The sequence below is a fragment of the Bubalus kerabau genome, chromosome 17, assembly GCF_029407905.1.
Source record: "Bubalus kerabau isolate K-KA32 ecotype Philippines breed swamp buffalo chromosome 17, PCC_UOA_SB_1v2, whole genome shotgun sequence".
In the NCBI taxonomy this organism is placed as follows: Eukaryota; Metazoa; Chordata; class Mammalia; order Artiodactyla; family Bovidae; genus Bubalus; species Bubalus kerabau.
The window spans coordinates 49,328,792-49,340,897 of record NC_073640.1 but is presented as its reverse complement, the minus strand read 5'-3'; the positions used below and the strand labels follow the sequence as shown (position 1 = coordinate 49,340,897).

The following is a 12,106-nucleotide window of genomic DNA, read 5'->3' as shown; positions in this document are numbered from 1 at the left end:
ATCACCATCTGCAGTGATTTTGGAGCCCCCCAAAATGAAGTATGACACTGTTTCCACTGTTTCCCCATCTATTTCCCATGAAGTGATGGGGCCAGATGCTATGATCTTCGTTTTCTGAATGTTGAGCTTTAAGCCACCTTTTTCACTCTCCTCTTTCACTTTCATCAAGAGGCTTTTTAGTTCCTCTTCACTTTCTGCCATAAGGGTGGTATCATCTGCATATCTGAGGTTATTGATATTTCTCCTGGCAATCTTGATTCCAGCTTGTGCTTCATCCAGTCCAGCATTTCTCATGATGTACTCTGCATTTAAGTTAAATAGGCAGGGTGACAGTACTCCTTTTCCTATTTGGAACTAGTCTGTTGCTCTATGTCCAGTTCTAACTGTTGCTCCTGACCTGCATACCGATTTCCCAAGAGGCAGGTCAGGTGGTCTGGTATTCCCATCTCTTTCAGAATTTTCCACAGTTTATTGTGATCTACATAGTCCCATGGGTGGAGGAGCCTGGTAGGCTGCAGTCCATGGGGTTGTGAAGAGTTGGACATGACTGAGTGACTTCACTTTCACTTTTCACTTTCATGCATTGGAGCAGGCAATGGCAACCCATTCCAGTGTTCTTGCCTGGAGAATCCCAGGGACAGGGGAGCCTGGTGGGCTGCCGTCTATGGGGTCGCACAGAGTTGGACACGACTGAAGCGACTTAGCAGCAGCAGCAGCACAAAGTCAAAGGCTTTGGCATAGTCAATAGAGCAGAAGTAGATGTTTTTCTGGAACTCTCTTGCTTTTTCCATGATCCAGCAGATGTTGGCAATTTGATCTCTGGTTCCTCTGCCTTTCCTAAAACCAGCTTGAACACCTGGAAGTTCATGGTTCACGTACTGTTGAAGCCTGGCTTGGAGAATTTTGAGCATTACTTCGCTAGTGTGTGAGATGAGTGCAGTTGTATGGTAGTTTGAACATTCTTTGGCATTGCCTTTCTTTGGGATTGGAATGAAAACTGCCCTTTTCCAGTCCTGTGGTCATTGCTGAGTTTTCCAAATTTGCTGGCATATTGAATGCAGCACTTTTACAGCATCATCTTTTAGGATTTGAAATAGCTCAACTGGAATTCCATCACCTCCACCAGCTTTGTTCATAGGGATGCTTCCTAAGGCCCATTTGACTTCGAATTCCAGGATGTCTGGCTCTAGGTGAGTGATCACACCATTGTGATTATCTGAGTCATTAAGATCCTTTTTGTACAGTTCTTCTGTGTATTCTTGCCACCTCTTCTTAATATCTTCTGCTTCTGTTAGGTCTGTACCATTTCTGTCCTTTATTGTGTCCATTTGCATGAAATGTTCCCTTGGTTTCTCTAATTTTCTTGAAGAGGTCTCTAGTCTTTCCCATTCTATTGTTTTCCTCTATATCTTTGCATTGATCACTGAGGAAGGCTTTCTTATCTCTCCTTGCTATTCTTTGGAAATCTGCATTCAATTGGGTATATCTTTCCTTTTCTCCTTTGCCTTTCACTTCTCTTCTTTTCACAGCTGTTTGTAAGGCCCCCTCAGACAACCATTTGGCCTTTTTGCATTTCTTTTCTTTGGGGATAGTCTTGATCCCTGCCTCCTGTACAATGTCACAAACCTCTGTCCATAGTTCTTCAGGCACTCTGTCTATCAGATCTAATCCCTTGAATCTATTTCTCACTTCCACTGTATAATTATAAGGGATTTGATTTAGGTCATACCTGAATGGCCTAGTGGTTTTCCCCGCTTTCTTCAATTTAGGTCCGAATTTGGCAATAAAGAGTTCATGGTCTGAGCCATAGTCAGCTCCCGGGCTTGTTTTTGCTGACTGTATAGAACTTCTCCATCTTTGGCTGCAAAGAATATAATCCATCTGATTTTGGTATTGACCATCTGATGATGTCCACGTGTAGTTTTCTCTTGCGTTATTGGAAGAGGGTGTTTGCTATGAGCAGTGCATTCTCTTGGCAAAAGTCTGTTCACCTTTGTCCTGCTTCATTCTGTAGTCCAAGGCCAAATTTGCCTGTTACTCCAGGTATTTCTTGACTTCCTACTTTTGCATTCCAGCCCCCTATAATGAAAAGGAGATCTTTTTTGGTGTTAGTTCTAGAAGGTCTTATAGGTCTTTATAGAACTGTTCGACTTCAGCTTCTTTAGCATTACTGGTTGGGGCATAGGCTTGGATTACTGTGTATTTATTTATTTATTTATTTTTATTTTTTGGATTACTGTGTATTTAATGGTTTGTCTTGGAAACGAACAGAGGTCATTCTGTAACTTTTGAGATTGCATTTTAATTCGCTGAAATTAATGTATGCGTGCTCAGAGCTGCCATCTATGGCTGTGCAGGCCACACACCGCAAAAGGACACTTGGGACTTTCCTGGTTGTCCAGCGGTTAAAAATCTGCCTGGCAATGCAGGGGATGCTGGTTCGATCCCTGGTCCAGGAAGATCCCACATGCTTCGGAGTAACTAAGCCCACGGGCCACAGTGATTGAGCCCATGCATTCTAGAGCCTGTACTCTGCCACAAGAGAAACCACCGCAGTGAGAAGCTTGTGCACCACAACTAGAGACTAGCCCGCACTCACTGCAACTAGAGAAAGTCTGTACAGCAACAAAGACCCAGCACAGCCAAAAATTAAGCAAATAAAAATTAAAAAACAGGACACCTGTTGAAGAGGACTAGTGAGGGTTCCCTGCAGCTTTGCCCCCCAGTTCTCAGGGTGTGGGTCTAATTCATACAAGGCTCTAGGTGGGCAGGCTGAGACCCTCTGCAAGGCACAGTACAGGAAAGGAGTGGTACAGGTGCAGGCTCTGGAATCTGGGGTTGTAATGCTGGCCTCACCACGCCCTGGCTGTGTGACCAAGGGTGAGTGGTTTAACCTCCGTGTGCTGTGGTTCTCTCCTGCCTACAGACTGTGGATAATTGTAATACCCGCCTCACAGGAGCTCTGTGGGATTTCAGTGAGATCACACACTTTGAGCGCTTAGCGCAAGGCCTGCCACAGAGTAGGACATCAATAAACTGGCTCACGTTATTATTAGCAGCATTTGCATGAGGTGGAAAGGAAAATAGGGAAATCAGTTTGTTGCAAAATTTCTCTGGAGCTGGAGAGGTGATGGTGCTGGGCTGGTCTGTTTTTCTAGGTGATCCAGGCCGAAGTGCTCCTTCATTAGCAGGTCTGGTGGGACTTCATTACACCATGTCGGCTCTCCTTGGTCGAGTCTTCATTTTGGTCATTCTTGATTATTATTTATGTATTTTTTTGTTTACGGCTGCTTTGGGTCTTAGCTGCAGCTGTGCAGTCTTTTGTTTTGGTGTGCGGGCTTCTCTGTAGTTGTGGCTCATGGGCTTAGTTGTCCTGCAGCATGTGGGATCTTAGTTCCCCGATCAGGAATTGAACCTGTGTCCCCTGCATTGGAAGGGAGATTCTTAGCTACCGGAATGCCAGGGAAGTCCCATTTTGTTCATTCTTCATTCAGCTTCATTCATTGTTGACCCTATGCTGACAGAATGGTGGTTAATGAGATCCTTCAGGCCCTGTTAATTAGTTGGTAAGAATTCATCACACATTAAAAAACTCATGTCCTCCAGAAAACCTTTTTAGGAGGTGCTCCACCCACCTGTCATTTTCTCACTTGTCCCCTCCAGGAGCACCAACCTTGTGTGACATTCATGGTGACCTGGTCATCTGTGCTTGATGGTTTCTCAAACACTGTCTCCTCAGACAGCTCTGCAGAGGGGAGGTGCTGTTAGAAAGACAGAGGAGGCTTCCTGAGGCTAAAGAGGGGCAGGATGTCAGGGACTGGGATGTGGGGTTCAAAAAGACTGTTGCTGAGTAAGACCCAGCCCTCCTCCGCTAGGCCTGCTAGCTCTGTGTAGCCCATCAGGCTGGGGTAAAGAGCCCAGTCTTCTTTTTTTAAAGTTGGTTTTTTTTTTTTGATATGGGCCATTTTTAAAGTCTTTATCGAATTTGTTACAATATTGCTTCTATTGTTTATGTTCTGGTTTTTTGGCCACAAGGTTTGTGAGATCATAGCTCTCAGACCAGGGATCAAACCCACACCCTCTGCACTGGAAGATGCAGATTTAACTGCTGGATCACTAGGGAAGTCCTAAGAGTCCACTCTTAAAGAAGATCTTACCTTGTCGAGGCAGCTCCCATCTTCATTCCAGCACCTCCCTGTTACATCAGGAACCGGTTGGGCTGCCTGAACCTCGCTGCAGAGAAGGCTGCTTGATGAGGGTGGCTTGTTGCTTTGAGATGATACAACTCCCAAGCTGGGGGAGTGGGGTGGGAAACAGAATCAGCTCAGCGAGATGGTGTAGGCACTCAAAGTTTAGGACCTAGAGCCCATCTCCAGCTGGGTAGCTCTAAGACCTGTTTTTGCTTTCCTGTGTTTCTCAGTTCTTTGTCTAAGGTCAAGACAGTTACCTCTCTGAAGATCCAAGAGTAAAGGATGGACAGCTGGATAATGGGTCCAGCCCTAAAGGAAGAAAGTGTACAACTTGGTGGAAGGATGTTTAAATTCTAAGATGCTTAATCTAGCATCTGTAGAATCCCGCTCCATTCTAAGGCGCGGTGCTGGGGGATATAAAGGTGATCAAGATATAGTCCTTGACCTCAAGGAACTTGACATTCTAAGAGGGAAGACCACAGTGACTCTAGGTACAATGCCAGAGAGATACAAATGAAGTGCTATGGCAGTTCTGAGGAGGGAGGGAAAAGTTTTGGAGTCAGGGGTAACAGATGATGACAGATATCAAGGAAGTTTATCTAAGATGGGTGTTGGGTTCTGAGAACAAAAGTGGAGAGAAGGGCATTTTAGGCATAAGTTAGCATGGGCAGCTGCTTGGAGGAGGGAGTAAAAGGGTAGCTTTGGTAAGGAGTTCAGTTTGGCCAGAACATGAGGTATGTGCAAAGGGAGTAAAAGGAAGGAAAAGTTAGAAAGCTGGGTTAAGACCAGAGCCTGGTAGGCCTTCAGTGACAGTGTAGGGGGTTTAGACAGAATTGGATAGGGTGGGAAAAAGTCTGAATTATAAGAAAGGAACCAAGAGCTACAAGGAAAGGAGACAAAGACTAAAGGACAGATTGCTTGGGTGCCACTGCCAATCACTTGGAGGGACAGGTCCAACCTGTCTCTATCTCAGCTCTGTTTGCATGAAGAACCCCATTGCTGGCTCACCTTTGTAGTGCCCGAGGCAGTATGTGAATTGAGAAATCCAAGGTAAGTGGGGAACAATCCACACCTCCCCTTCCCAGAGCCCGAGGGGTGGGCAATAGGATCTGGAGGTGAGTCAGTGGGGTGGGGACCCCAGTTCTGCTCAGATCTGCCTCCCTGGGAATATAAAGGGCAAGCCTTGGGTTGCCTTGCCTCAGAGCACCCCAAACTTGACATCATGAAGATCCCCGTTCTTCCCGCTGTCGTTCTTCTCTCTGTCCTGGCGCTCCACTCTGCTCAGGGGGCGGCGCTGGCCAGCTCTGAGGTGAGCGATGTCACCTGGCTTCTCTTATTAGCTGATTTACTCCTCAGTTTCTTTACCCTCCATCAGTTACAGGAGAAGTGGCTCTTATCTTTGGCCGTTCCCATGGGCTGAAGGTGAAGCTGGGGCTCTGAGGAATGGAAGACAGGAGGAAGGAGACAAAGCATCCCTGGGAAGGGGCAGAGAGGCTTATGCTTCTTGGAAAGGATGGTCAAGTGTGGGGTGGAGGCTGGACATCCTGAGAGGGGACAGGGGCTGAGGCTGGTCGTCTGGGTTCAGCCACACCTTTTTTGACCTCAGGAAAACCCCTGAGGTCCCTCTCTTCCCACCTTATCCCACTGTCGGGGGAGAATGTCCACGCTGGATATGAAAGTCAACGACAAGGCACAGGCTCCACTGCGTAGGACGGGAGCAAGTGACGTTGGGGAGCAAGAGGGGAGGTGGCACGGTCTTACCCCAGCTCAAAAGGGACAGTCCGTATGCCACCTGCCTGCTGCTAAGTGGGAAAAGGTACCTGGTGTGGCCAGAGTTGAAAAGTTTTCCAGAGAACCTGGAAATCTGATTTATGAACTCTTACTAATTAAAAATGTTTAATTCAAATTAAAAAACAAACAAGCCAAATTATGATGTGATGTCAACATTTGGGTCTAGCCTGTGGGCTACTGTTTCTGACCTCTGTTGTGGGAAGGAAGAGGTAAGGCGGGGATGAAGCTGGGCAGCTGAGTTGGGGAGGGTGACAGCCTGGAGGCACCAAGGTCCGGGGATGGGGGCTGGCTACCACCTGGAGTAGAGAAATGGAGACCGGGACTCTGGTGGCAATCAAGTCACAAAGCAAACCAAGCTCCATCAATTAAAGGCAGGCAGGGCACCTCAGAAAGGGGTCCCACCGGCCTGCTAATCTCCTGCGCCCAGTTTTGTGGGTTAAGTGGGAGTGTCTCAGAACACCCTGAGTCTACCGCAGAACCACACAAGCTAGTTTTTCTTGGGAGGAGTCCTCTTTTCTCCACCCTCTCCCCCTGCTGCCTACAGGGGATGCAGTCTTGGGCTCCGAACTCTCTGTCTCCCGCATGCCGCTCTCCAATCCCTTTCTTGTCACCTGTATGCCTGTCTACCATCCACCACCATACTGGGACAGAGTGGGTTAACTGAGGCCCCCCGGGATGGAAAATGGGGCTGGCCTGTGGAGGGTGGCAGAGAGGCTTTGGGGAAGGTGATTTGCCATCAGGTGATCATTTAACCCCTTTCTCTTCTTTGCTTTCCAGGAAGAAACCACCATTGGTAATTATGAGGCAGGACCCGAGGTAAACCACCTGTTTTCGCCATCTGACTATGAGTTTGTCCCCTATCTCTTCAATGTTCTTCAGTAACTTTCTTAACATCCTGCTTCTTTGCCTAGGCCTTTAATGCCCAGTTCCTGAACATTGACAAGTTGCGATCAGTAAGTTTCATTCTCTAGAGCGGCCTCCACAAACACTCCCATCCTCAAGGAGATTGATGCCTGGGTGGAGAGCTTGCAGGGTTTCCTCGGTCCCTCACTCCTCCCAGAGGGCCAGGGGCTAAGCTCTGTCCCTCCCTGGAAGTGACCCTCTTCTGGTCTCTTTCTCTCTCTGCAAAGGCTTTAAAGAATGATGAATTCCTGAACTGGCATGCTCTCTTTGAGGTAAGAGCTTGGGTGCCCTTTCTCTCCTGATTGTTTTCCCGGGTAGGGGGCAACACATCCTGGTCTAGCCCTTTTGGTGCTTTCCTGGGTTCCAGGAGGGAGTAACTGTCCCTCTGGAATGCTGCCCAGCTGAAGGAAGTTTCCCTGGGAGGCTGTCGTGGCCACACTTTGTTTTCCTAATGTGACCCACAAAGACAATCCCTGAAAAGTAAGAACTTAATCAGTCAAGGGTTTATTCAAATCCCCTCATCCTCCAGGAAGAAAATGCAGTCCTGAGTTGAGTGACTTATCTAAATTTAGATGGCTAAAGCCAAGGACTTCCCTGGTGGTCCAGTGGATAATGCAAAAGGGGCCCAGGTTTGATCCTTGGTCAGGGAACTAGAACCCACATGCCACAAATAAGACCCAGCACAGCCAAATAACTAAATAAAAATAAATATTAAAAAAAAAAAAAGGAGGCTAAGTCCGTGACAGAACTGAAAGTACAGCCTGTGGTGCGTGATCCTGCACCTACTCATGCAAAGGTCTTCAGTTCTCTGAGCCTCAGTTTCCTCATCTGTGAAGTGGGTATGATGTCAGTACTGAAATCAAAAGATTGCTGCAAAGACCAAGTGAAATCACGCCTGTAAAGTAGTCTGTACAAGGCAAGCACAGAATATAGACTCAGAAAATATTCATTCTTACTGTATTTATAAGACAGTGACACCATCACCACTTCAGAGAACTCTTCAACAAGAGCTTACTGATCCGTGTTCACCTGACCTGTAACACATTACTCTCATTCTCTTTTTCTGTCTTAGTCTATCAAAAGGAAACTTCCTTTCCTCAACTGGGATGCCTTTCCTAAGGTAAGAGGAGGTGGGCATTAGGAGAGAAAGGAGGCTGGGGGTGAGGGAAAAAGCAGAGGATCTGAGCGGGAGAGTAAGGAAAGTGAAAGCAGGCTAAAACGTTCTTCTGACCAAAGCTAAGTCAGACAGAGAAGGACAAATATCACATGATACCACTTATATGAGATATCTAAAAAAAAAAGCTATCAATGACCTATCTGCAAAACAAAAACAGAGTTGCTGATGTGGAAAATAAACTTATGGTTGCCAGCGGGTAAGGGAGGGGAGGGATAAATCGGAAGATTGGGACTAACATATATGCACTACTACAAATAAAATAGATAGCTAATAAAGACCTACTGTATAGCACAGAGAACTCTACTCAATACTCTGTAATGGCCTATATGGGAAAAGAATCTAAAAAAAGAGTGCATGTATGTGTATGTAAAACAGATTCACTTTGCGGTACACCTGAAACTAATACAACATTGTAAATCAACTGTACCACAGTAAAAACTTAAACAGCAACAACAAAATAAGTCTAAGGGAAATTGCAACCACTATAACTCAAAGAAGAATAGGAACTTAGACAAGGGCAGTGAGTCCTCTCTGTCAGAACCCCACCCTATCCTGGACTTCCTTAGGACCCTGGCTCCCCCTGCCCCAGGGTCTCCAATCTGACTGTACCCTCTCTCTCTCAGCTGAAAGGACTGAGGAGTGCAACTCCTGATGCCCAGTGACCCAGAGACCCAGCGCTGCTGATGCCACTGAAAGAGTGGGCTACTGATCACCATCCTATGATCACCCTTTGCTGCCTCAGTAATGCCAATAAAACATTTTCCAAACAAACAGCTCCTGCATCTGTATCTCTGTCCTTATCTTACTGGGCTCTCAAAAGGAATTAAGATGGAGTGGGATCCAAGGCTGGTAGGCAGAAATTTTGACTTCTGAGAGGATAGTAAGTAGAAAGGGCTTCCCAGGTGACGCTAGTGGTAAAGAACCTGTCTGCCAAGGCAGGAGATGCCGGAGATATGGGTTCGACCCCTGGGTTGGGAAGATCTCCTGGAAGAGGGCATGGCAACCAACTCCAGTATTCTTGCCTGGAGATCTCCTGGACAGAGAAGCCTGGCAGGCTACAGTCCCTGGGGTCTCAAAGAGTTGGACATGACTGAGTGTGCATGCACACACACACACATACACACATAGAGTAAGTAGGGAAAGGGAAGCTGCTCAATCGTGTCCGACTCTTAGCGACCCCATGGACTACAGCCTACCAGGCTCCTCCATCCATGGGATTTCCCAGGCAAGAGTACTGGAGTGGGGTGCCATTGCCTTCTCCGAGAGTAAGTAGAGAGTAAGTAGAGAGGGTAGTAAGTAGTGAGATAGGATGAAGTGGGAAGGGCATATCAGGCTGGCAAGAGACCCCCTGTGTCTTAGCTCCTTAGCACTGGCTGACACTCTTGAGGAGCATGAAGTGATGAGCGGCTTGGTAAGATCCCCAAGGAAACTAAGCTGCTCCCTGAACATCTGGCACCCTGCCTGACCTGCCTTCTGAAAACCTGAGTCCTCTGGTGGTGGTGATTTGGTATAACAGAGCTATCTGGGATTCCAGGCTCAGGACCCAGCTTGAATCGTAAGAGCCCATCTGAAATCCCTTCTTAAAAATTAGGTAGGTTATAGCTTTTCCAGTAAGCAGCCTGAAAGTGAAAGTGAAGTCGCTCAGTTGTGTTCGACTCTTTGCATCCCCATGGACTGTAGCCTACCAGGCTCCTCCATCCATGGGATTTTCCAGGCAAGGGTACTGGAGTGGGTTGCCATTTCCTTCTCCAGGAGATCTTCCCAAACCAGGGATCAAACCCAGGTCTCCCGCATTGCAGGCAGACGCTTTACCACCTGAGCCATCAGGGAAGTCTGAGATGATGTCTAAAAATGGCGTGTTATTCACTTGACCCAGAAAACCCCACAGGATCCTTACTGAAAAAGAACAGACTGTTCCTAAACGAGAAGAGGAGGTTGCAAAGAAGAAAAAGATATCCCATAAGAAACTGCAGAAACAAAAACTTATGGCTCAGGAATAACTGTCACAAAAAATAAATGCAAATAAAAGTAAAAAAAATTAGGCAGGTTATAAATAAAGAAAACTAGTGGTGTGACCCTGGGCCATTTTAAGCCTCCTTTCTTTATCTGTGAAATGAGTGTGGAAATAAACAAGAACCATAATAACTACCTTGAGGTGTTGTTATGAAGGTCAAATGAGATAAGGTACGTAAAACCTTTGCACAGAGCCAGGTATATAGTAGGTCCTCAACAATTGCTTGTTTTCTCTACTCCCCTCCCCCACAACCTTGGGAACTGCGGTAAAGACCCAGATTCATTATTTACTCACTCACCCACCCACCCATCCATCCATCCATCCACCCATTTACCGCAAAGGTCTAGAAGTATGGAATGGATTCAGTTTCGGTTCCTGCAAACATACTTTGTCTGGAATCTGTGTGCTCTGTGTGGCTGCTGTATGTACTTAAACTGTTGAATTAGTTGGGGTTATTTCTGGTTTCTCTTGAAAACTGGGAAAATGAGACAACAAGGGACCCTCAGCTGGCTTAAATCCAAGTAACAGCTGCCGTCTTTACAGAGGACATGGTCTCAGCTAAGTTCCACGTGGCAAATTTCACTTATTTACATTGCCTTTTGGCTCTTACAAGCAACTGAACTTGCAAACTGTGGCCTGTAGTTTACTTGAAGAAGTAGACTACAAAGGGAAATTAAACATGTGTAGGGGGGAGGAAAAACTTCCCTCTACACTCTTAAGTTCTGTGGCTGGCCTAAAAATTAAATGGACGTGAGACAGGTTAACAGGAGAAAGGCATAAACATTTAATTTGTTTTTACATATACACAGGTATCTTCAGATGGAAAATGAAAACCCGAAGTCGTTAGGTCCTAAAGATTATACGGTACACACCTTTTAACAAAAAGAATGATAAATTGTGGGGATGTGACAAAGAACAGGGGCTTGTACTAGGGGCAATAAATCATGGGACAGTGACTAGGAAGTATGTGAAGGGAACTGGTGGATAATAAGGGTTATTTTAGTAGGTTTGTTTATACAGACTGGAGTCAACTCCCAGTCTCTGATGATAAGAATGTTCTTCTCTTCCTGGTACAGGGAGGGTACCTTTCTCAAGGAAAAATTTACAACTCGCTTTAGGTGTGTATGGGGGATGTCAGAGGGCCCTTCCTGTTATCTGCTGTTTAATAAGTGTTCTCAGCTCAAAATAATCAATAATTAACCATCAAAGCAGAATATTTGAACACGGCATGTTCATGTTGTTTATACCTGTTCTTCTAGTTGACACACACACACAAACAAGAAGCAATTTATAAACAGGATCATTAATGGGAAAGAAAAAGTGGAAAACTGGTTAAATGCCACAGTCAAGTAAAATACTTAGCAAAGATTGAACGCTCATAAACTGGGTGATAGGAAATGGAGGAGAGGAAGAAGAAGGGGAGGTCCTTAAGCTATATTTATTGAGTGAGTAGGTTTTAGGGAAGGAGACAAGCTGTTATTACATAGAAGGCAGGAGTGTCTTTGAGATAAAGCAGTTCTCAAAGTGTAGGTCTGGGATCAGCAGCATCGGCATCACATGAGAATTTACAAGAAGCACAGATTCTTGGGCCTCGCCCCAGATCTACTATATCAGAAACTGGGGGTGGAACCCAGAAATTCATGTTTTAACAAGCTCTTTTGGTGATTCTAATGGCTTGAGAACCACTGAGAAAGGAAAACCGGAGAATGATTAATGCAAAATTCAGGATAGTAGTTACCTCGTAGGTAGAGAGACCATCATGCGACAGAGAAGGGATAGATACATGGAGGCAGTAGGAAGTGAGAGAGGCTTCTATTATTAAGGTTTTAATTTTTTCCTTAAATATATTGGAGGGGAGGAAAAATAAATCTTTTCCTTCTACTCTTCCAGTTTCTTGACGGGGTCTCTGTAACAAAAGACATGTTAACAAAAGAAAAGCATACAAATTTATCTAGTATAAGTTTTGTGTGACATGGGAGCCTTCACAAATAAATGAAGGCCTGAAGAAGCAGTCAGGTTTGTCTGTTTTTG

At 45.8% G+C, this 12,106-nt stretch overlaps 1 protein-coding gene across 2 annotated transcripts; it reads left to right on the top strand.

Moving 5' to 3' along the window:
- The first annotated feature begins 5,412 nt into the window (after positions 1–5,412).
- On the top strand, positions 5,413–8,811 carry KRTDAP (keratinocyte differentiation associated protein). Of its 2 annotated transcripts, XM_055553225.1 has the most exons (6): positions 5,413–5,499; positions 6,759–6,797; positions 6,893–6,934; positions 7,112–7,156; positions 7,957–8,004; positions 8,685–8,811. In XM_055553225.1, the coding sequence occupies exons 1-6, from the start codon at positions 5,413–5,415 to the stop codon at positions 8,721–8,723; spliced, it is 300 nt and encodes a 99-aa protein (XP_055409200.1). In that variant the 3' UTR covers positions 8,724–8,811. The 2 variants fall into 2 exon arrangements, with proteins under 2 accessions (XP_055409200.1, XP_055409201.1); XM_055553226.1 differs by lacking the exon at positions 6,893–6,934.
- The last annotated feature ends 3,295 nt before the right edge of the window (positions 8,812–12,106 follow it).

Coding starts and splice junctions, on each gene's coding strand:
- KRTDAP (XM_055553225.1), top strand. CDS start 5,413: ATGAAGATCCCCGTTCTTCCCGCTGTCGTTCTTCTCTCTGTCCTGGCG. Junction 5,500..6,758: donor CGGCGCTGGCCAGCTCTGAG/GTGAGCGATGTC, acceptor TTTGCTTTCCAG/GAAGAAACCACCATTGGTAA. Junction 8,005..8,684: donor ACTGGGATGCCTTTCCTAAG/GTAAGAGGAGGT, acceptor TCTCTCTCTCAG/CTGAAAGGACTGAGGAGTGC.